The sequence below is a fragment of the Stenella coeruleoalba genome (genome assembly GCF_951394435.1).
Source record: "Stenella coeruleoalba genome assembly, chromosome: 10".
Lineage (NCBI taxonomy): Eukaryota > Metazoa > Chordata > Mammalia > Artiodactyla > Delphinidae > Stenella > Stenella coeruleoalba.
In genome coordinates, this window is record NC_137156.1 from 59461056 (window position 1) to 59485271 (window position 24216).

At 44.9% G+C, this 24216-nt stretch overlaps 1 protein-coding gene across 3 annotated transcripts; it reads left to right on the forward strand.

The window, feature by feature from the left end:
* The first annotated feature begins 1031 nt into the window (after positions 1-1031).
* Positions 1032-22828, forward strand: SEC22C (SEC22 homolog C, vesicle trafficking protein). 3 transcript variants are annotated; one of them, XM_079932804.1, is made up of 7 exons: positions 1032-1248; positions 7736-7944; positions 9770-9933; positions 11871-12050; positions 14261-14379; positions 15613-15678; positions 17871-22828. In XM_079932804.1, exons 2-7 carry the CDS (start codon positions 7763-7765, stop codon positions 18069-18071), a joined length of 912 nt encoding a protein of 303 aa, XP_079788930.1. In that variant the 5' UTR covers positions 1032-1248; positions 7736-7762; the 3' UTR covers positions 18072-22828. The 3 variants fall into 3 exon arrangements, with proteins under 3 accessions (XP_079788930.1, XP_079788929.1, XP_079788931.1); XM_079932803.1 differs by lacking the exon at positions 1032-1248 and adding an exon at positions 1310-1440; XM_079932805.1 differs by lacking the exon at positions 1032-1248 and adding an exon at positions 1466-1665.
* Positions 22829-24216: the final 1388 nt, after the last annotated feature.

Below are 24216 nucleotides of genomic sequence, written 5' to 3' on the forward strand. Positions count from 1 at the left end.
ATGTAGAGAACAAACGTATGGACACCAAGGGGGGAAAGCAGTGGGGGAGGGGAGGGGTGGTGGTGTGATGAATTGGGCGATTGGGATTGACATGTATACACTGATGTATATAAAACTGATGACTAATAAGAACCTGCTGTATAAAAAATAACTAAAATAAAATTTAAATGATAAAAAATAAAAATAAATTCTGAGTTACTTCTCTTTCTTTCCTTTTTTTTTTTGTTGGGAAAATATACATAACACAAAACTTACCGTTTTAACCATTTGTAAATGTACAGTTCTGTGACATTTAGTACATTACATTGTTGTGCAACCACCATCTATTTCCAGAACTTTTTCATCTTTCCCAACTGAAATTATGTGCCTATTAAATAACTCCCCATCCACCTCCCCTCCCCACACCCCCATCCAGTGTTGGTTTTCATCCTTCAAGGAGCCCTGCTGCAGTCCGCACAGAGCTCTTTATACATCTCTCTGTCTGAAACACTCTTCTTCCCTTTGCCTAGTTAGCTACTACTCGTTTAATGTCACGTTCTCAGGGAAGCCTCCTTGAACCCCCAAGTCCAGACCAGAAGCTCCTGTAAATTCTTTCAAAACCCGTGCTCCTCTCGGAAGAGCACATAGCTCGGTTTGTATTTAAACACGAGCTGTGTATTGTGGGATGGGTGCTCTCACTCTGCTCTGCTAGCACAGTTTTTACTGTCAGGAGTTACTCGCTGTGTCCACAGTGCCCGGCATAGTGTCTGGTTCGCAGCAGGTGCTCAAAAATTGTTGAATGAATAAATGGATGAACACTCCTTCCCAATCTCCCTTCAGCCGGTCATCTGTCTGTGAGTACGTCCACCCTCAGACTGGGGTGTGTTCCTGGGGGTCGGACTTTGGCATCTCAGCCAGGCTGGCAGGTGGCTGTGCTCTTTGGTTTGCCTATCTCGGGCCTCCCGCCAAGCAGACAACTGAACCCACGCCCCGGGCGTGTCGCGGCGTCACGCGGAACTTCCCTGCCTCCACGTCAGTCCGTTCGCTAACCCGGCAGGAACTGAGCTTAAACTGCAAAACTTCTCTCACCTCCGGACGTGGGAATTACAGGCTTGGAACTCAAATCCCCGCGGGTGAGAGCCAACAGATGTGAGGAAAGTTGGGAGGCGCGCCCCACACACGCCCCATCTAAATTTGGGTCGCAGTCCTTTAAGAACCGCTTCATTCAAGACTCCGCCGGGACCAGGCAGTGTGGGCGCACCAGGATTGGTAGGTTCGGGTGTGGGTGTTGCTCAGCAGCAGCGAATGAGGGCGTGGGGTGGTGTTTCAAGACTCGCGCATGCGCGCCGCCGGTGACCTGGGCCAGGTTCGCCGGGTGGGCTAAGGTTGCGGAGAAGGCTGAGGGTGGCGTGGCGGCGCGGCGGGAGGGCGCCGACTCCCGGAGGCCGCTGTCGGGGCGAGGTGAGGGCTGGCGGGCGGAGGCGGGCGCTGCGGTCTGTTAGTCAAGAGCTGGCGGCGTCGGGTGTGGCGCAGGGCGGGCCTGGAGGTGGAGGGCCGTCCCTCCCCCCCGGGCCCGCCCAGCCCTCAGGCCCGGCTTAGCTCTCCAGGGCTTCGTCTGGCGTCCCGAAGTCTTCTGCCCCCTCTTTTCTGCCGCCGGCTGCTCTCCTGACAACAGGACGATCCGAGGTGCGCGCCTGCCAGGAACCCTCAGCGGCCGACGCGGGTAGAGCGCTGCCCCCAGTGGGAGGAGACGGGGTGTGTCCAAATGATAGAGGGGATGATTGTTTCCTTAATTATCCACGAAACTCAGGTAGAGTGTTTTAATAGCAAACTTCCCTTCGCGTGCCAATATTATAAGACTTGGTTTACCAAATACTGGGTGCACTAGACCAGCTTTTCTGAATATCAGATGTTCAGAGGTACTGTGTATTTGTGTCTGTTACAGTATTACATCTAGACTTCAGAGCCAGAAGGATTAAGCACCCCGGTGCTTAATTAGGTTTGTAGACATCAAAGCCACAAAAGAATATTCCCAGTGGTTAAAAGTAACTGGTGAAATTTGTGACACGGTCAGAAAAGTAATAAAGCTCAGACGGTGGATAGGGTAAATCTTCATTAAATTTTACAAAGAAGGGAATTAATTCTGATAGAGATAATTTTAGTAAAATAAAAATGTAAATAATTGAAAGTGCATTAATATTGCTAAACAGAATTAAATTGACATCACAGTTTGCTCTGGAAAATACATTTTAGACAATGTTGTTATAGCTCTAAGAGTTTGTGTTTACAACACAGAGGACATCTTGGGGTCCCAGAGCTTTTTATTCTTAAAAGGAGCCTCAGAGATCCACCGCATCCAAAGATGACCAATGCTCAGAGAGGAAAACCAACTTATCCAAAGTAATACAATGAGTAAGGAGAAGTTGTAACTAGTGTAATCCTAGGCCTTGGCTGCTTTTATTAACAGGTCTCTGATTAGTTCTAAGTATCAGTGCTCCAGGGGAAGGAATTGTTTTCGGGAAATAGAGTAGCTGTAATCCCAAAGATTGGATTTAGAGAAGCAGAGTGTAGTGGAAAGATCATAGGCTTTCCAGTATTTTGAGTAAGGAGGTTTTGGATGGAATACTGGCTCTACCACTTAAGCCTTGGAGCTACAGTTTTCCCTTCTGTCCAGTGTAGATTATGCCTACCCCATAGATGGTTATGAGCATTAAATAACATTATCAGTGTAAAAGTTCCTAGCACAGTGCCTGGCATATAATATTAGTTGCTATCAAATTCAGCCCCCCACTCTTCTTAGCTCCTAACAAGTGACAGACTTGACCTCTACCCTCTCCCTACCCCATCCCCAAGCAATGCGGAACCAAGGCACTTTCTTGAACTACAAATGAGGTAACCAGTTCTCAAGTCCTGTGACTGAAGGTGAATTCAGTAAGGGTGATATAACTCTATTTTGTCTTCTGTATTTTTTAAAAATTTATTTAAAATTTATTTTATTTTTGGCTGCATTGGGTTTTCATTGCTGCGTGCGCGGGCTTTCTCTAGTTGCGGCGAGAGGGGGCTACTCTTTGTTGCAGTGCGCAGGCTTCTCATTGCGGGGGCTTCTCTTGTTGCGGAGCACAGGCTCTAGGCACACAGGCTCGGTAGTTGTGGCTCACGGGCTCTAGAGCGCAGGCTCAGTAGTTGCGGTGCACGGGCTTAGTTGCTCCGCGACGTGTGGGATCTTCCCGGACCAGGACTCGAACCCGTGTCCCCTGCATTGGCAGGTGGATTCTTAACTACTGCACCACTAGGGAAGCCCCTGTCTTCTGTATTTTGGATTTGAGGCGTGGGTAATGCCTTTTGGTGAATGCTTGTGTTTGAATATTTGTGTGCCAAGTGAAACTTGTTTTGCTTGTTTAAATTACTATTTTGCAAGGCCTGGTCATTTAATGCTGTTTGTCTCTCCCCCTTTCTTTCTGTCTCTCTTTTGGAGGGAGGAGAAGTGTATGTGGCAGGGGTTTGAGAGAGGGTTAAGATACAGGGAGGAAAAGAAACCAGTTGGAACAAGGGGGCCCTCCAGCTAAGCACAGTCTTTTGCTGGTAGAATATGGATAATCTCTGACATGAGCAGTTTATAAATAGATGCTGAGAAAAGGATTTAGGAAATGGCAGAGACAGACTAAAATATAATTTTGATAAAACCTAATAGTAACTAGAGTGCTATATTTGATTACTATTTCAGTTTCTATTTTTTAAAACTTCATTTATGTAAACCTCTTTTTTCCTCTCCAAGTAGAGATTTATCGTGGAAAAATTTTTATTAGTTTTAAAACTTAACTTTTTTTAATAAGTTTTATTAGTTTAAAAGTTTTTATATTGGGCTTCCCTGGTGGCGCAGTGGTTGAAAGTCCGCCTGCCGATGCGGGGGGCGCGGGTTCGTGCCCCGGTCTGGGAGGATCCCACGTGCCGCGGAGCGGCTGGGCTCGTGAGCCATGGCCTCTGAGCCTGCGCGTCCGGGAGGCCACGGCGGTGAGAGGCCCGCGTACCGCAATAACAACAACAACAACAAAAAAGTTTTTATTGAGGGCTTCCTAATATGTGCCAGACGTAGTGCCAGGTTACAGGGTCTGCTGGCCTGTAGAAGGAGCTAGTAAGACAGATTTGTATGTCGGGGTGAGCACTCTTAGGCTGCCTTTGTCCTTGTGTAATTGATAATATTTTTTCTGTAACTGTGACATGATTTTCCAGATTTATGCCACTGCTTTCCTGTTTTAAACTGAATACTGGTTATCTGCAAGTGGCTTTTATTTTAATGAATTCAGAGATTATAGTACCTACCAGTTTAGAAATGTCATGTAGGAATGGAGCTGCTCCCTATAAAACATGCCCTTCAACATTCATGCATAAATCATCAGAATTACAGTTAATTAGCATAAAAGATTATTGTTCTACTAGTAGAGATTTTTTTAAATGACATTTAAATGTAAAAAGCAAGTATGAGCATACTTCAAGTGATATAAAAACCTTAAGGTAATACTTTTTTTTTCTGTTTTTACTTTAAAGTAATTATACTGACAGGAAATTGCAGAGATAGTACAGAGTATGATTGATAGACTGTATGATAATTGCAAGCTTAGTTTTAAAATAAAGTATTTTCCAGAGTGACTGTACCATTTTACAGTCCTACCAGTAACGTGTGAGAGATCCAGTTCTCACACATTATGTGCACATCAAATGCTGTGCATGCTTGCCAGCATTTGATATTATCACTTAAAAAATTTTTACCTGTGCCAATAAGTATGTAGTATTATCTCATTGTGATCTTAAGTTGCATTTCCCTTAATAGCTAGTGATGCTAAACATCTTTTCATGTTCTTATTTGCCATTTCTGTATCCTCTGGTGAAATGTCTGTTCATGTACTTTGTCCATTTTCTAACTGAATTATTTGTTTTATAACTGTTGAGTTTTGAGAGTTCTTTAAAAATTCTAGATATCTAGAGTCCTTTATTAGGTATGTGGTTTAAAAATATTTTTTTCCCAGTCTCTGGCTTTTCTTTTCATCCTCTTCACATGGACTTTTGCAGTGCAAAAGTTTTTAATTTTGATTAAATCCAATTTACTGTTTTTCTTTTATGGGTTATGCTTTTGGTGTCGTACATAAGAACTCTTCCCCTAAGTCCTGAAGATTTTCTCCTATGTTTTCTTCCACTTTTATAGTTTTACTTTTTACATTTAAATTTATGATATATTTTGATTATCATCAAAATAATGAGAGGTGTGAGATTAGGTCAAGATTCTCTTTTTTTCTTTCCTTCCTTCCTCCCTCCCTCCTTCCCTCCCTCCCTTCCTATAGATATATTCATTGCTCCAGCACCATTTGTTGAAAAGACTATCCTTCCTCCATTTAATTGCTTTTGCACCATTGTCAGAAATCATTTGGCTGTTCTTGTGTAGGTCTGTTTCTGGGTTCTGTATTCTGTTTCATTGATCTGTGTGTCTGTCCCCCTGCCAGTACTGCACAATCTTGATTACTGTAGCTATACAGTAAATCGTGAAATAGGATAGTGAGGTACAGTCCACTTTATTCTTTTTCAGAATTGTTTTAGCTATTTTAGCTTGTTTGCCCTTCCATATAAATTTTAGAATAATCTTATCTGTATCTACAAGCTATCTTGCTGATATTTTTACAGGAATTATATTGAACCTGTACATCACTTTGGGGGGAGAATTGATATCTTTACTATGTTGAGTCTTCCAATTAATAACATGATATATTTCCTTATTTATTTAGGACTGCTTTGATTTCTTTCAGCAATGTTTTGTAGTTTTCAGCATACAAGTTCTATACATGTTTTGTTAGATTAACACCTAAGTATTGCATTAAAGAAAGTATAGCTTTGGGCTTCCCTGGTGGCGCAGTGGTTGGGAGTCCGCCTGCTGATGCAGGGGACACGGGTTCGTGCCCCGGTCCGGGAGGATCCCACATGCCGCGGAGCGGCTGGGCCCGTGAGCCATGGCCGCTGGGCCTGCGCGTCCGGAAGCCTGTGCTCCGCAACGGGAAAGGCCACAGCAGTGGCCTCCGCAAAAAAAAAAAAAAAAAAAAGAAAGTATAGCTTTATTGAGATCATTTTTTTGGATGATTGTCAGTGGTATTTTATTTTTAATTTTGGTTTCTATATGTTTATTGCTGGTACGTAGAAAAAGAATTGATTTTGTATATCGGTCTTATATTCTGCAACCTTGCTGAGCTCATTCATTTTAGGAGTTCTTTTTTAGTAGGCTCTTTGGCATTTTCCATGTAGACAATTGTGCCATCTGCAGATAGGAGTAGTTTTATTTCTTCCTTTTCTATCTCCTGAGACTTTTCACATTTTTACCCTTCAATGGAAAGTGTGGGGAGATGGGACAAATGGGCTGAGTATGGTCTGTTGCTTGGTAGACTGATTTTTCTTTTTGCCATCTCTTATTTTTATACCACTGCCGTTTCTTCATGTATAAAATGGGAATAATTATCCATTCATCCATTACAGATGGAAAAGCTATAAAATATAGCTTTATTGAGATCATTTTTTGGATTTTAAATGGTATTTTACTTTTAATTTTGTATTGGAGACAGTCCTTGGTGTGGATTTGAATCTGGGGAGATCAGAGGAGTGTAGATATAGGCGAAGAGTGCACAGAGGCACAAAGGTGAAGAGAGTAGTGTACATCCTGGGGCTCCTGTTTCCTATAGCTCGTGGTAATTGAGATGCCAAATTACATCCCTAGTGTTCTTTGGGAGAAAAGTCCACCAGTGCCCATACCTGTTAATATCCTATCCAGGTAGAGGATCTGACAACAGGATCTGTGAAACAGGATGTGTAGGTCCATAGGAAGATGCATCAAAGCTGTACTAGCCTCCTCACTAATCCCTGGTTGCAGGGCTGCCACATGCAGAGGTGCAATTTATGCCCTGTATGAGCACCTGCAGAGTTAATAGATGGGGGCTGACACCCACCTGCCAGCAGAGCTGGTCCAGGGTTGTTTCTACCCCGAGAAGCACCTTGTTCTAATTTGCCACAGGTGCCATGAGGCCTCAGAATCTGTCTCCTTTTGTTGCTTAATGGTGGTCACATATCATGGCTCAAAATTTAGTATCTTATTTGCTAAGTGACTTCCTTTAGCCATCTGTAGGAACTCTCATCATTTTGAACACTGGCTCTGTGTCAGATGTGCAGAAATTCAGTAGGTCATACTATCCTCTCTGTTTTATTTTTGCCTTCTGCTTTCCTTGCTGCCAGCTTTAGGTTAAATGCTCAGAAGCCCTCCACTTCAGGTGAGGATATGGCAAGTAAACTGCTCAGCACCTACCTCGCTGGATGACCTGAAATGCCCAGGTCCCTGGACCCCACCCCTGCTGCATCAGTGTCAGGCTCTTCCTGGCCCTTTGGGACCATCTTGCTGCCTTTGTCCTGTTCCCCACTGTCGCTGCTGTTGCTCCTGAGCCGTTCTGGTCTCTGTTCCCTCATCCCAGTTGGTTTAATTCTGCAAATGGAGAGATTCATTAGAGAGAAGGAAAAGGAGGATTACAAGTGAAGAAGAGACAGGGAGGCTAATGGAGGGAGGACAATTGGGAGTGACATAGCAGTAGAGGGCAGGGAAATAAAAATAAAAGCCACATTCATATTTGTGGTGGGGGTGAGGGTGAAACAACCCAGAGTGAACATTTCAAGGGCGGTGGTGTCCCTGGCTCATCACCCGGCCCTCAGTAACAAGGTGACCTTCCTTCCTCAGGTGTCCTCATGACTTCTCTTGTGGACCATGTCCATGATCCTTTTTGCCTGTGTGGTTAGGGTGAGAGATGGACTGCCCCTCTCGGCCTCCACTGACTTTTACCACAGCCAAGATTTTCTGGAATGCAGGAGACGGCTCAAGACTTTAGCCTTGCGACTGGCCCAGTATCCAGGTCGAGGTTCTGCAGAAGGACTTGACTTCAGTATCCAGTAAGCAAGCATGTTCACTGCTCAAGAACATCTTAACCACGTGCAGAGGTGACATTATGCTGATGACGCTGTGTGTTAAAAGCAGGTCTCACATCAGACAGCAGTCCAAGGTTGTGTGTATTTACAATAGAATCAAAGGGACTCAAGCACTGTTGCCCCAACTCCCACCTTTCTTTCTTTCTTTTTTTTTTTTTGTAATTAGTTTTTATTGGAGTATAGTTGCTTTACAATGTTCTGTTAGTTTCTGCCGTATGGCAAAGTGAATCAGCTGGCAGAGCGGCCGTGAGCATCGGCAGGCCCTGGTTACCCAGTCTTCATGCCTTTAGTTTGGTAGTTTTTTCTGCATTAGGTGCAGGGGTGGAAAAAAGGTGAGTCGAAAGGAGATACTAGATTAAAATGTCAGGAAGGAAAAGGACGAGAGTGAGGAAGCCAAGAAAATCAGAGAAAAGACTTAGAGTTCCTGCCTTCAGTTTTTGCTTTTTTAATTTTTTCACTTTTTAAACATTTTAAAGTAAAAAATGTTTATATGACAGGAGCAGGGGAGTAAAAGTGAGCGTAAGTAGGTCCCTCTTCTCAAGGAACTCCAGGTCTAATAAGGGGACAAGAGAAATATATAACTGAATGTTACACAGTGGGGCAAATGCTCCAGTGGGAGTAGGAATCAAGTGGTTACAATAATCATGGTAATAAGAGCTAATATGATTGTTTTCCATGGGCCAGGTACTACTCTAAGTGCTGTATGGGCTTATGAGGTAGATAATGGTATTATACCTGTTTTACAGAGGAGGAAACTAAGGTTAAACAGCTTCTCTAAGGTTAGACTGGTAGTAAATGGTAGAGCCAGGATTTGAATGGAGGCAACCAGGCACCAAGGTCTGCTCCTCATGTGTTATGTCATTTCTTATTCTAGGGGTTAGAGTAAAAAGCCGTTCTACGGAGGGATGGGGCAAGGCAGGTTTCGAAATCTCAAAATGGCTTGTTATAGATTTTACACCATTGTTTTCCAGAATTTAGGCCTTCACTTACCAAGTTCTTTTTGTTCCCCTTGAATAGTAAATTTTTGATTGACCTGAGAAGGTGGCATCGTTTCAGGGGAACTCAGTCTCAGAATTAGGAAAACAAAAGGAAAAGTCCAGGCCTAATTCCAGGCTTGGTGGTACTGTCAGGCGAGAAGGGTCGTGGCCCAAGGAGGGATCCAGATGGTAGGCATATGAAGCTGTCACCCTGTGGTATGGGCTCTGGGTGCTCAGGGGCAAAAGCTGAGCTGCATCTGCCCACATCTACAGCTCCTCTCTCTGGGTGCCTGAAACCACCTTCCTCGGTGGTCCCTTCCTCATTATGCTGTGATTATCTAACAGTCTATGCGAACTTTGTGCTGTACCTCCAATAGGAAACCTTTTCTCTGTTCAAACAAACAAACAAAAAACCTGTCACTTCAAATGAAGTTCTGGGCACTTCAGTCATTTTTTGAAAAGTAGAATGTAAAATGTTCTACTCATTTGTATTTTGACTTAAATATTCACCATTATTTTCGCAGAGGAAACTAAGGCTTTTGTTCCTTACAGGTGAGCGGTCCCATAGCTTAGTTAATAATAAATAAGTTAGAGTGACCACACATTGTCAGTGGCAAATGCCACTATACATTTTAGAGGAAGTATAAGAAAGGCACGGTCCCCGGCAGGTCTAGCTGAAGAGATGCAACAGACAGCTCCAGGACTATTCAAGGCCCAGCAGATCCAGAGTTGAGGCAACGTGGCGTCTGGGTGTGGGATGCGAGTACATGGGTCTGTTCCCTGGTAACGCAGATGACGCTCTTTTGTTCCAGCTTTTCTTCTTCGAGGGATGTAGCCTGCATGGCTATCTGCTCCCGCCAGTGTCCAGCAGCCATGGCCTTCTGCTTCCTGGAGACCCTGTGGTGGGAATTCACAGCTTCCTATGACACCACCTGCATTGGCCTAGCCTCCAGGCCATACGCCTTTCTCGAATTTGGTTCGTAACCCTCGTTCGTATTGATTGTTCTCTCTCGCGGCATTGTATGTGTAGAATTTCCAGTTTGGATTTGGCTTTGACCGTCAGGGAAAACCACTGGAGGTGCTGTAACGTGTCACTGGAGAGCAGCCTTATACCATGAGATTTCACAGCAGTGGAAGGGGCCTGCAAGCTTGGAGGTTGAACCCTCTGGCTTTTCATCTCTCCAGAGCCTGGGGCAGGGTGGAAGAATGGCGAAACCTGTATCTTATTCTGGAGCAGGCGTCAGCAAACTGTGGGCCAAGGGTCTGTTTTTTGTAAATAAAGTGGAACATAGCCATGCTTATTCTATTACTAACCGGTTGTCTGTGGCTGCTTTTGCCCTTCCCTAGCAGAGGTGAGCTGTTGTGATGGACCATCTAGGGCCCATAAGCCTAAAACATTGACTCTCTGGCACTCTGAGAACACTGCCAACCCCTGCTCTAGAGCAGCGCTGCTCAAGGGTGGTACCCGTTCTTCCAGCATGAGGGACGTACAGAGAGTGAGAATAAGAGTTTAGAAATTCTTACAGTAATTTGGCACTCCTGCGATATTTTCAGTTGTATTTTATCAAAGTATCTGTCTGCAACCATTTGGAAATAAGAAAAAACTGGTCCTTCATGCGGAGGTTTGAGGAGCACAGCTCTGCAAGAGGATACTCCTTTTCTAGGCCCTGCCAGAGAGGCCATGTGGAGGCTCAGGGCTTTGGAACACAGCAGGGTAATTATAGCGTATGCTATCAGTGTCTGTCAGCCGTGATTCAAGTCATTTTGAGATCCTGGAGAGGAGGAGTAGAGGTGGGAGTTGGGGGACATTCTCTGGTCTCAGTGTAAATCGCCATGGTCCCTGTGATGCTCTTGAACGAGGGGCTGGCAGCATTTGGTACTCAGGGTCAGGTGCAGGGCTGGCACCTGGAAGGGTTGCCACTTATGCTTCTGGCAGCTACTGCTCACATCCCCTCATGTGGTCTCTGGCTGGCCCATCAGTGATGGGGCCAGCACCCCCTTTTGGTGCTGGGGAGCTCCCTGATACTCGGGCCCCAGTCTGGTAGCCCTGTGACATAGACCATGAGTTCTGCCTGAGTCTCCCTGTGAGGATTGGTCCAGCTGCCGCTCTCAGCCCCACTTCTTCTTCTGAAGGGCGTGCTGTCCCCAGTCGGACCACAGCTGCAGCATCCCTTGGCTCTTATTTGATGGGCAGCTGGTAGACCTGTGTTCTTCTCTCCCCTCATCTCTGCATGCGCCTTCCTTCCAAAGCGGTGGGCTTGGTCTCACAGGAGACCCTTCCCTGCATCACGTTTATTCATTACTGAGTGCGAGTAGAATATAAGTAAAAGTATGTGGATATTAGAATTATACATGATTTTTTAGAATTATACATGATTTTGCTTTGCCAATATGTATGAAACTTCACTTCAAATACTTATTAAAACTTGGTAATGGTTAACACTAATGTAAATAAAGGAATTAAAACCAGTACCTTTCAGATATATAATCCTAGTTTGCACAACATACTCACAATGATTTGTAATTTTTTTTCACACGCCTTTTCTTGGGATAATCAGGTCAAAAATGACTGTCCCCGTTTTTCTATCTTAGAAATATTCTATGAATGGCCCAGGATTGTACGAGGAGTCGCGGCTGAGCTAAGACTCAAGCCTCTGTCCCCTGACTCCCTTGCCACTGAGGTTCCGATGGACAGACTGTCATGTTTTAATTATCCTGCTTTGAAGAGATTGATGAGACCAGTCCTGATACGTACTAATCATTTGACCTTCATGTAGAAGAGCGTAGTTGACACTCTTCAGAGTCTGGCTGACTTACTAGCTTGCTTAGAAGTGTAAACTTCATTGTGTACGTATTGTCTTATAACATCCATTGTAATGAAGACACTCAGCTTGGGTCGCTCTCTTTTCGCAGACAGCGTCATTCAGAAAGTGAAGTGGCATTTTAACTATGTAAATTCCACCCAGATGGAGAGCAGCTTAGAAAAGATTCAGGAGGAACTCAAGTTCCAGCCTCCAGTGGTTCTCACTCTGGAGGACACAGATGTGGCTAACGGGGTGATGAACGGTCACCCACAGATGCACTTGGAGCCTGGTAAGTGGCCTGCTGCTCTCTGACGTTGATAAAGGTGAGGTGAGATTGTGTATTTCAAATGCACAGTGACTGTTTTAGTAGGAAGTAGGAAGGTGTTTGGGTGGGGGGCAGTGTATAAAATACCTGGGGAGAAACATGGGCTGATCTTGTTCCAGGTGGCTGTTACAAAAAACTCAACTGTTGTGACCAGTGAGTCGATCTGAAGAGAGGCAACTCTTTTGACGAAATTCAGGAGAAGAGTGACTTGGCAGGTTGTTTTCTTAACCAGGGTGAAATCTGCACATTTAAATGGTGTAAAGGAGATTTTCACTCTCTTTTGCTGGAAGTCACGTATTGAACTGTACAGATTTGTACATTCTCTCTCTCTCTCTCTCTCTCTCTCTCTCCTTTTTTCCTTTGACAGTGAGTCCTTATCTCATCATTTAGTGAAACATTGGGAATCTCCACTGAGAAACCCCCGCTCCTTGATGGAGGGAGTGGAGGGCTGTGGGGTTGAGAGTGGGCAGGGGCCAGAGCCAGGGCTTCTAGACCTCTCACTCTCTGCTTCTCTGGGGGACCCGGGAACATCCCTCTAACCCTTTGGATTTCCGAGTCCTTATCTGAGGAATGAGGTGTTAATGAACGTGCTCACAGTGCCCTGGCGTCCGAGACTTAGTCTGGCATTAACACCAGTAGCCGCTCAATGCCTAGCACATAGCAAAGCATGCTTTTTTGCATTCCTTGTTTACAGTTACACACAATTAAACCAATCTTTAATTAAAGTGGATATTTACATTCTAAGAATTCTGTAACGGTGTAAAAGCTGCATCCTTCCCTGGAAGACAGAACCATCTGCATTATAACAGTCTAATTACTTTGTTTTAACAGTTTTATACTAAATTCATTGCTTGAATTTTGAAAGTGGTGTATTAAAAATGTTCACAGTTTTGGCTTAACTTTGTGTTTCGATTTGATCTGTTTCAACCAGTAAATTCCTGGATTGGCTCTTATGCCATTCGATAAGTTGTTGTAATTTATATTGGGATTGAACTTAACTTTTGTGGAAGGAAGACTGGGTAATCAGACCCCAAGCTTCTCCTTTGCCGTGTCTGTAGACAGGGTAACTTTGTGATGTATGTTTTGTCTTATAAACACTTAGACAAGAGGAGAAAATCCAGAAAGTGTCAACTTGCCTGTCTTTCTAGGATGTTTTACTCTGGTTTGACTCCCCCTATTGTTCCAAGGCTAGAACCTTTACAGGTAGCATGCTCTGTTCTAACAGAAACTTTGAATTGCTCAGTGGAAACTCTAACACACTAACAGTAGGCGTCAGTTGGGTTGTGGCTAGATATCTGTGTGTGTGTATGCGTATGTGGGAAATGTAAGGACAAGAAAGGATGATCTAAAAGGAGCATAGCAAGGGAATGGGTGGGACACTATTTAATTGAGTGAACCAGAATCCGTTTCAGCAGTTATCTTTAAAGAGAGAATGATCATTTGTCCTAATTAGAGTTCCAGAAACAGCTTGTAGCTGAAATAATCAATGTTTCCCTCCTCTTCCCAATAATTTTGGAATTAAAAAAATTGCATTTGCTGTGAATTGCTCCAGAAGCACACATGACACTGAATGTTGTGCTTGTCAGAAAAAGAATGGAACATTTTACAAGCTGAGGGTTGAGCTGTGTAATAGAAATGCTTCAGGATTTGACAACCAATTTACAGCTAAAGCCATAAACTGCTTTAAATCAGGATTTCTCAACCTTAGCCCTATTGACATTTTGTACTGGAAGTTCTTTGTTGTGAGGGCTGTCTTGTGCATTGTAGGATGTCTAGAAACATTCATGGCCTCCACCCACGACAGATGCCAGTAGCAACCTGTCCCCAGTGGGGACAACCCAAAATGTCTCTAGACATTGATTGAGGGGCCATATCGTCTCTGGTTGGGAACCACTGTTTTAAATAGAAAGGAAATGAAGCACTTGAAAAATCTGTGCTTGCTCAGAGAAGTGGCCTCTTTCTGGAAGAAATTCACCTTGGATTCCCAGATCCATTCTGTCCTTCATTTCTTGCCTTTTCCCCCTCTAACTACAGCTGCTTTTTAAATTAATATGTTTGCAGTTGTGTGTTTAACATAATAAACCTTTTCATTAGCAGAAGTCTAGTTAATGTCTTTATTTTTCCTTCATATGGAAATTATTTTCACTAGACACTTCTCGTTTTTCATTGTGAAGCTCCTAATTTCCGAATGGAACCTGTGACAGCCCTGGGCATCCTCTCTCTTATTCTCAACATCATGTGCGCTGCTCTGAACCTCATTCGTGGAATTCACCTCGCAGAACATTCTTTACAGGTAACCTTTTATATACATTTTAAATCAAAAGACACATGATGGAAGAAACGGATGGGGATACATATTATTTATAAGGCTATTATGTACTACATTTTAAAATTTGAAGTAAAATTTTTACTTCTCGTTTCATTCTTTGTCGTAAGTTGAACAAATATGAAACTTGCTCTTTTGTATCTGTTTTCCTAAGACGCCAGAGGGCCCTGCTGGGATACTGGTGAGAAATGGAAAACTTGCTTCAAGGACATCAGGCTACCCCATGGCCCTGGGGACTCCAGGAGTCACTGCGGGGGCTGGCTTGTTCATCCAGGGCAGAAGTTTGATGCTCAGACTTTAACGTTCAGGCCCTCTTTTCCCCTAGGGAGAGTGGCCTCATAGTCTGATTGATATCATTCAGATACCAGCTTCCTGGTGTCTTTGTCAAAAGAACTGTGTCACCGCGAAGTTGATTCGCCAGCCTGCTCATCTCAAAGCACGTTTCTACTTCAGTGCTTTTTAAATATTATTTTTTAATTTTGAAGTATTTCCAACACTTTAAGAAAAAGTATGGAACCACTATGAACATGAACAGATAGATGTTGCTATTAAAAACAGAGCCGTAACGCTCGCACCGAGGCACGTGGTGGCTAAAGTCTGAAGCGCAGCTTAGACTGAATCTCAGGTGGCTTATGGGGACCAAAGCGTTTGGGGAACAGCAGCAGGCCTGGGCCGTGAGTGGTGGCTGGCTGTTTCCTCACCCCGTCTTTGGCCAATGTGTGGTGTGGTTCCCACTCCTATTGTTTATGACGACTCATAAGCAGATGCTTACCGAGTGTCTGTATGCACTAGAACAGGTGTTCGTTGGTCAAGACATAGTCCCTGAGTTGGGGCACATAGCAGAGTGTGACAGCATCGCTAAGGAGGTGGCAGTACCGGGGGGTGGGAGGAGTTGGGGAAAGCTTAGCACTTACAGATGAGTTGGATTTTGAGAGGTGGCAGGGCTGGGGGTGGGGGCATTCCACGTTGAGGGCTCAGCACACATGCATGGGGACTGGAGGGCGCTTGGTGGGTCCAGGCCATTCGGAAGGATTTCATGTCACCCCCGGTGCGATGCGTGAATGGGGGCTTATTTCTCACCCAGCCGGGGATTTTGTACTGTCAACCATACCAGACCCAATGCGGAGTAAAGCACTTCACGTCATAATGTTTCGTGTCCTCTAAATATTCCTTTCCTTGTGTTCCTCATATTTATCTTAGGTTGCACGTGAAGAAATTGGAAATATTCTGGCTTTTCTTATTCCTTTTGTAGCCTGCATTTTCCAGGTGGGTGAAACGTTGATGTTTTAGTGAGTGGGTTAAACCCATGGCCTTATTTTGTTCTGTTGGAACCATCAGCAAGTTTCTAGATCCTGCTTTTGTTCCACCAAGGCCTTGGTTCAAATGATGGATATAGTACCAGCCCTTAGTGGAAGGACCCTCCACCCATCCTGCCCAATCCTCTCATTTTACAGAGAAAAGACCTTTGGGCTCAGAAAGGGAAAGCCACTTGCTCTAGGCCTCAGGGCCTTTGACAGTGCAGGACAGAAACCAGGAATTTGAACTGGGCTCCCAAGAAGCGAGGGGTGAGACTGCAGTGGGGATTGGGTTGGGCCCGACCAGTATGAGGCAGGGTCCTGCCTCGTGCTTATTGTCGGGGCGTCCAAGTACAGAAATGTCCTTCTGCAGAAGTGACACCTATGTATATGTGTTTCTTTCTTTTTTTTTTTTTGTAAGCAGATATTCATTTTTATTTATTTATTTATTTATTTATTTATTTATGGCTGTGTTGGGTCTTCGTTTCTGTGTGAGGGCTTTCTCCAGTTGCGGCAAGCGGGGGCCTCTCACTATCGTGGCCTCTCTTGTTGCGGAGCACAGACTCCAGAAGCGCAGGCTCAGTAGTTGTGGCTCAGAGGCCTAGTTGCTCCGCGGCATGTGGAATCTTCCCAGACCAGGGCTCGAACCCGTGTCCCCTGCATCGGCAGGCAGATTCTCAACCACTGCGCCACCAGGGAAGCCCCCGTATATGTGTTTCTCTTCAAACACAGGACTAGGTTAAAAAATTTGTTGTTTTTAATAGTAATACCATCTGAGTCAAATCTGTCCTTAGGAAATGAAACAAAAATTATAACACTAACTAGAGCCCTTTGATTATTAGTCATTTTCAAATAAGCTGTGTACTTAAGGAGTCGGGTGAAAAGGAGCTTTTGAATCCCCTATAGGCAGAGGTAATTCTAGTAAAAACCTGACTCTCTTTCCTCATCCTCCACACGGACTAGGATTTTAGTACCTTTTCTGCATGATTAAGCTTCTTCTTCTTTTTCTTCTTTTTTTTTTTTAATGAAAAGTTCTGTTCTCAGGGCACTTCCTCTCTCTCCTGAATACATCCTAGATGGCCTGTTTTTAAGAATTACCTGATTGTGCAAAAAGAAATTTTCATCCCAAGATTGAAAATGCACTCATTTTTTTAGAAAACAAGTCTCTAAGACCTTGGGTGTTGCCAGGAGAAGTTTCCTGGAGCCTGCATTTCAGGGCTGCAGGTATCTTACAGTTCCACCTTCATCCCCTCAACTGCAGTCTTACTTGGATAGCTCTTTCGATGGGGAGCTCTCTCCCTCCCCGCCTGAGCTTTTGTCAGATTGTTCTGTGTTTTGAGAATGTGTCTTTTTAAAAAAACAAAAAACAAAAAACCCAACATTGAACCAAAACATGATTTCCACCTTTTGCAGAACAAGAATGGCCTCTTTCTGTGTGATAGCCCTACAGGAAGTATCAGTCACTCTCCCTGCTATAAGACCTTTCCCTGAGTCGGATATGCTTTTTTTTTTTTTTTCCTCTCTTTTTTTTTTTTTAGGCTGTGCCACTTGGCCCGTGGGATCTTAGTTCCCCGACCAGGGATCAAACCCGTGCACCCTGCAGTGGAAGCATGGAGTCTTAACCACTGGACCGCCAGGGAAGTCCTCAGAGATGCTTTTGAAGACATAACAAGGAGGCTGTCTAGGGAACAGTGGTCCCCTATGCAGTTGTAACTCAGGAAACGCTAAAATAGTAAAAGCACAGCTTCTCTCAGCAGCTTTCTCACCTGTTATGACCCCCCTGAAGGAAAATTCATCTGGAGGCCTGTCGATCTTGTTAGGGTGTTCTGGCCTGGCTGTCTACCCCTGACCTGCATCTCTTCTTTCTCTGCAGCACAGCCTGGGCATTTCTGTCTGTGTTTCTTGAATTCTTTCAAGAGTGCTATGTTCTAGTTCCTCCTGTGATGTCTTTTTCACTTTTCTTACCTCTTCCAAATCCCCACTTTCATCCAGTGATTAACAGCAGCTGATCCAGTGAGTCCAAGCTCCATTGTAACGAATTCAGTTTAATAAGCTAATGTGTATGAAGTGACACTGCGTGGCAGGTACAATAAGCGAATCTTGTGTCTGACCTTGGCCATTTCATTATCTCTGATGGGACTTCCTCTTCTGGTGTCATTTCAGTGTTACTTGTACCTGTTCTACAGTCCAGCCAGGACCATGAAGGTCGTGCTGATGCTGCTCTTTATTTGCCTGGGCAACATGTACCTGCATGGGCTGAGGAACCTCTGGCAAATCCTATTCCACATAGGAGTGGCTTTCCTGTCTTCATATCAGATACTGACGAGGCAGCTTCAGGAGAAGCAGTCTGACTGTGGAGTGTGAGGATGACATCATGGGATGAACGGATCCTTTGATTTTCTTGTGAGGGTCATCGGTGTTCCCCTGTTTGCTTCTCGACTTCACCTTAAGTTTCCACCCTTGAAGTTCCTTTCAACCAAAGCGGATTGATCCCGGGAGCTGAGATTTTTCATAGGTGCAGTTGAAAGCATAAGATTGCTTGACATCCAGTCCCAGGTTTGTGCCAAGGGTTACTGCAGAATCTCCAGTTCAGCACGATTACTTCGGACGGCAGAATCTGGGGGCTTATTCAGAAATAGCATTATTGGAAGACCAAAATGGAATCATTTTGGTCTTTTAAATTGAGTGATGCAATAAACCACTAGATTCAATAACAGTAGTTTAAAGTAATTGGCAGTTGTCTCTGAGGAACCAGTTAAAAATCTGTATCAGCTTTTCAGTCTAAATGTGACTTGGTTAGGTTTTTTTTTTGAGGGCCAGTAGAGGGTGAATTAAAAACTTTAAAAAGTGGTTTATAACTATAAGATGGATAAATTTTGTTTACATTTTTTGATAACTTAGGTCTGATATGATACCTTTAGAATATTTAAATATATTTTAGATATAAGTTGAACATGGCTTCCCTTAGGGTAAGGACAAACTTAAGCTGAGAAAGTGGTTAAGAAAGCTGAATTCATTAAATTTATATATAACCTTTTATGGTAGTGGGACTGTAGGGATACAGAAATGTTTTGTATTTATTTGCAGGGTATATCTGAATATTTTTAAAATTGAGTAACCAGTGCTACCGGATCATTAACTTATAAGCATGAGCAGAAATGAGAATATCAGGATTCCTTGCAGTTGGCCACAAACTAGAGTAGGCGAGTCACATATTCATACGGTGGCACTTTGCAGTCCCAGGTGGGAGAGGCTGCTGTCATCAGCCTTTTAGGTGGCAGCCGAATACCTGTCACTTGAATCGTGTCATTTGATACTTGACCCTGTGTACTTGTTCTCAGAAGATCTCCCAAATCAATTACTCCTCCGCACCTTTCCCAATCATCTTAATTAGATTAAGGGCCTCATTTTTTTATGAACAAGAGTTAAGTGTGTGTTAACTTTTTTAGAGCTTTATAGCATATAAAGCTTTATAATTAACCCAGTGCTCTGAAAAGTTACTTTTCTTTCTCTCATTGTCAAAATATTGACTGATTATAGTTTTCCAAAATTTAGATCTGCATATGATCCCTGAGGTCTCTAGAAATTTCAGACTGGGTTGCCCAGTACCATTCAGGAGGCCGTTTTGGAAGTTTGCCCTTTAGATTGTTCTTCATAGAAGTCCGGAATCTGAATAGCTCCACCACAATTGCATAGAATACTTTGGGTTGAATTATGTGATCTTGATAAATTAAAAAATCCTATTTTGGTAGTTTTTAATAGTCAAAAACTGTTGCAAGAGTTATTGAGCAGATGGGGAAAGCAAGGATGTCATTTTAGGGAATTCAGTCGTACTTGGTCATTACTGGTAGTGAATTGTTATTGAGCTACCTTAGTGTCACTTAAAACTCCATGTGACTACGAACTGTGTTGGGAAAATGTTGCCATGGTAATTTTATTTTCTTATAATAGAATTTCCTATTCTTAATCAAACAAAGTATCTGGATATGAAAGTTATGCTGGCAACATCCTCAGATGTAAACTTCAGAGTTGTCTCTCCACTGATTTTGCATCTGCATAATTTTCTGGATAGCCAGCAGGTGAATTTTCAGGCTTTCCAGGACATAATTTTGAACAGATGGTGAAATAGGATGGGAAGCTAAGGAGGGGAGACAAATCTTTTTATATTAGAAGCACACACACAAAGCTTTAAACGTCGATTAGAACAACTTACCCAATGTATTGTTTTCTTTTTGAGCCCGTGTGCTATTGGTGTTGCCATGTAGCCCTGTACCCCAGATGGTCTGGGGTCTGAGCCTGTGATCCACATTCAGCAAGTAGTGAAGAACATTCCTTGCAGAGGAGACCCTCCTGGTGAATGCCTCCTGCCCTAGTGGAGAGGTTATTCACATCTGGTTGAATGTGGTCTGAATCCGTTAACATCTATATGGGGTTTGAGATTTACTTTTGCAAACAAAAGGGAAAAGATGCAGTCGACAAACGCTGCAAAATAATGACCACATAAACATTCTTTAACTGAAATCCAGCTAAGAGCAGTCTCAGTTCACTGGTGGTTGAAGCTAATGATAGGAAAAGCGTTCTGGAGGTTTTAGCCAGGGGAAATCCCAGGCTCAGGGGTTGACTTGGTTCAGGCCTGGAGTTTTGTAGCCCTTTGTCATCCTTGATGCTAGAAAGTTGACCCCCACCTTACCCTCGCTCCGCCACACACCTTTGTTTTAGCTGTTCTAGCACCTTGATTTTCTCAGACGTTAACCGATCTCACAGGGCTGGATCCTGGGATAGATGAAATAATGTTGGAAAAACCTTAAAAGTGCCTTCGGGTGTCAGACGTGGCAAGATCTCGAGCATCAGTGTGTGAGGTGTCCCATATGCTGTATCTGGGCGGGGATGTGGCTCAATGCTCTCTGGCAGGGGCCAAGTCCAAGGGTTCCCATTCCGCAAGTGTGCTAGTGTGGGAACCACGTAGACACTGCTTTTCTTTCCCCAGGCTAGCCTGACTGTGATGAGGACCATGCCTGGGTTTCCTGTCCTGCGGGGGGACAGTCAGGGGTATATTTGGGTGGGATTTCCTCTCGGTACTAGAGGCCTCACTGCCCTCAGCGGGAGGAAGGTGACCATAGGCTCCTGGTTTTGCTTCTCCAGCTGACACCCCTTTTATCTGTGAATCAAGGCCCAATGTTTTAAAGCTCTTCAAGGGGTAGGAAAAAAGGGTATTGGAAGGAGAGCTGAAATTAGAACGTTTAGCATCATTGCTACCAACCCCCCCTTGAGCTCCCTGTTCTTCTCCTAGGTGCCCCTGTTCAGGTCTCCCCTGCCTCTTTTCACTTCTGCCCCCCACATTCCAGTCCTGGGGACCGAGGCTGAAACTGGAATCTCTGGAGGGACGGGGAAGCCACCTTTCATCGTAACGGATAGGGCGGGTTCAGGAGCTTCAGAGAGGGCACGGATGGCCCCAAAGCTCAGCCCTCTTCCCTGTGCACCCGCAGGCACACAGCAAGGCTGGCTGTTTGGGGCGCAGGAAGCAGGGCTAGACGAGAAGCGGAGCTGGGGGCTGGCTGGCTGCTGGAAGACAGCAGCTGCCCTTGGCACATGGGGGCTGCACGCCACACCTTCATCCAGGGCTGCCGTCTGTTGTTCCTTGAAGGAGTTGGCTGCTCATAACATGAAGGACAGGTGGCCCTCAGAAAACAGTGCAGTGCAGGTGAGGACCGGCAGGGAGGGAGGGTTTACGGTGACCAGATGAGCGCACAGACCCCTGCCCCGACGTCGCACATTCCAAGTGATTCTACACAGAGTCCTGCCCAGGCACAGGGAAACCCTATCTGTGCACTGTGAGCGTTAATAATGGTGGAAGAAGAGAGAGTAGATGTGCCCTGGAGAGCTGAGGTGGGAAGGAGCGCCCTGTCAGCTGGCCCGAGGCCTGGAGGTCGGTGTGGCGCTCCCACTTGGTCTGGCCCTGCAGTGGTCGAGTCACAGCCCGCTGGCCGGGCATTCTCTGGAAAACGGTGGTAACGTCGGCCGGCTCCCCTGGCGAGCTGTCAGGAGGGTAGAAGCAGTAGTGGAGGGGATGCTGGGTGAATCCATTGTTCATGTGCAGGAGGAGAAAGGCTTTGAGTTGGTTCACCCAGCATGTGGAGGTTCTGCAGGCTTCAGGCAGCGCAGCTCAGCACAGCTGTGTCTTCTGGCCTTTACAAAAAAAGACCTCATGCTTTCATTCCAGACAGGTAGCAGCCTCTCTTCCTCCCCCTGGACCTGCCTCCTGCCTTCCAGGCACGGAGCCTTTGGTTCCAGTGGCATTGGGTCCTCCAGGATCCAGGGAGGTTGGTTCTGTTGGTTGCACCAAACCTCATGGCCTGTCTGACCCAAACGAGGAGAGCTGATTCTCCCTTCTGGGAGCAGTGATGTCAAACTTCTGTTGCTGGGGAAACGTCATTGGCAGAGAACCTGTGGAAAAAGACTTGTCAGTAAAATCTGGGAATGGCCGGATATGGAAACATCTGCCCATGTGTACCGATGGCAGAGCTGTTGCCCACAAGCGCCTTTCATTTAGGGTAAAATTATCAGATCCAGTCTATTCCTCTGCCCTGTGCTTGGTACATATGACCTTCTTTAACCCTTATACTTACATGATCCTGGGTTGTTCCAGAAGTGTTATTTAATGAATGATTCATGTAATGTGGCCCCCAGGATTCCATTTTGTTTAGTGGACTTTTTTACTAAGAGCATTAAAGATTGAGGCTGATATAGCCAGAGAAAACCATTTCCTTCATGTATTCATTTTGAATGCTTGCCGCCTGTGTTACACAAGCTTCTTACTGTTTTCATGTAATAACAAAGATCTATTTTGAGTAAACGATGAGTGCGTTTTAACAAACTTTCACACGGTAGTAAAGCCTAAACTTGTGTTAATGTTGGTAACAAATGTCGTATAGCCGTTTATATACTATGTATATATAAATTAAACGAGGTGGCCTCAGAGGTGGGAGGAGAGTAAATCTAAGGTGCTTATCAACTTGTGTGTCTGTATTTGTGTGAAAAATCCTGAGTTATGGGTCCATTTTCCTAGATGAGGTGATGTGGGCCTGGCATAATGGAGGGGGGTGTGTTGAGGAGAAGTGAAATTCAGGTCCTCTTGTCCAGTGAGGTCTAGACAGGTGCAAGGGCTCAAATAGTCTTCAGCACTAATCCCCAGACTCTGGAATGCAATCATGGGTCCAGGAAAGACCTTGGAAAAACCAAAATAGCAATTGCCGCACTGCCCTGGGGGCTGGAGGGGGCTGCCTTCCATGCAGGCTCTGCTTCTGCCCAGCCCTTTCCCTGCTCTGGGCTCTGAGCTCCAGTCTGTATGTACTCTGAGGGTGATGTCGTTTTCATTTCCCAGGACGAGCTCTGTCAGGAAATGGCCACCAGGGGGCACATCATCAGGTTCCCAGCTCAGGGGACTGCGCTGTTTTGCAGGATCGTTCCTTTAGCAGCTGATGAAATTCCCAGAAGGGAAACAAATGCACCAGCCTCTCCTGACGGCACTGAGCTCTGGGATTCGGGCGTTGGCAGACCCTTTAGATACCACTGGGTTCACCCCCCTTGTTGCTCAGGTGAGGAAGTTGAGGTCTGTCCTAGGTAGCCAATGACAGTGTAGCCCAGAGCTCTGTCCTCTGAGCTGAGACCAAGGTGCCATCAGCGCACTTGGCAGCACCCACAAAGAATACAAAGGGATCTTGGCCCATGAAGGATGCCCTTTCTGTGCCAGGAAGGCTGGGTGCCGGGAAGGCTGATGAATTGCCTTCCTTTTTCTTGGACTCTAACCCCCTGTGGGGTCAGGTAGCAGAAGTGATGCCTGACAGCTGCCCGGCATCCTTGGGCAGTGCCAGCGGAGGAGTGAAGGGGCTCAGAGAGAAGGGGCCCACCTGAGTGCGCCTGGCTCTGCTGAGTCAGCTCTAAGACATCCCCGGATCGAATGTGCAGGGCAAAAACTATTAAGTTCACTGAAGAGCACGACGGAGAGTATCTGTGACCTGGGGTGAAAAAGTACTCCTTAAACAAAACGTCAGAGGCACGACCCTTAAGGCAAAATGGTTGATGAATCTGATGACATACAAATAAGGATTTCATGGGCAAAGTGAAAAGAATGAGAGAAGATATTTACAATGTCTGAAACCAGTAAGGGATTAATATACAAGCAATTCCTTAAATCAGCAAGAAAGACGAGCAGCTTCAATAGAAAAATGAGCAATTTGCAGAAGAGAAAACCCAGAAAGCTCATAAGCATGTGAAGATGTTTAAAATCATTAGAAATACACATTAAAATAACCATAAGACATCACCTTACGCCTGTGAGTTTGGCAAATTTAGAAACCTGGATGGGACCAAGTATTGGAGCAAGTATGGGGATCTAGGACTTCGTGTGCAGCAAATCTGAAGAGCAGTGCTACTGTTATGAGCTGAACTGTGTTCTCCCCAAATTCATATGTCCAAGTCCTAACCCCCGGTACCTCAAAACGTGACTGTA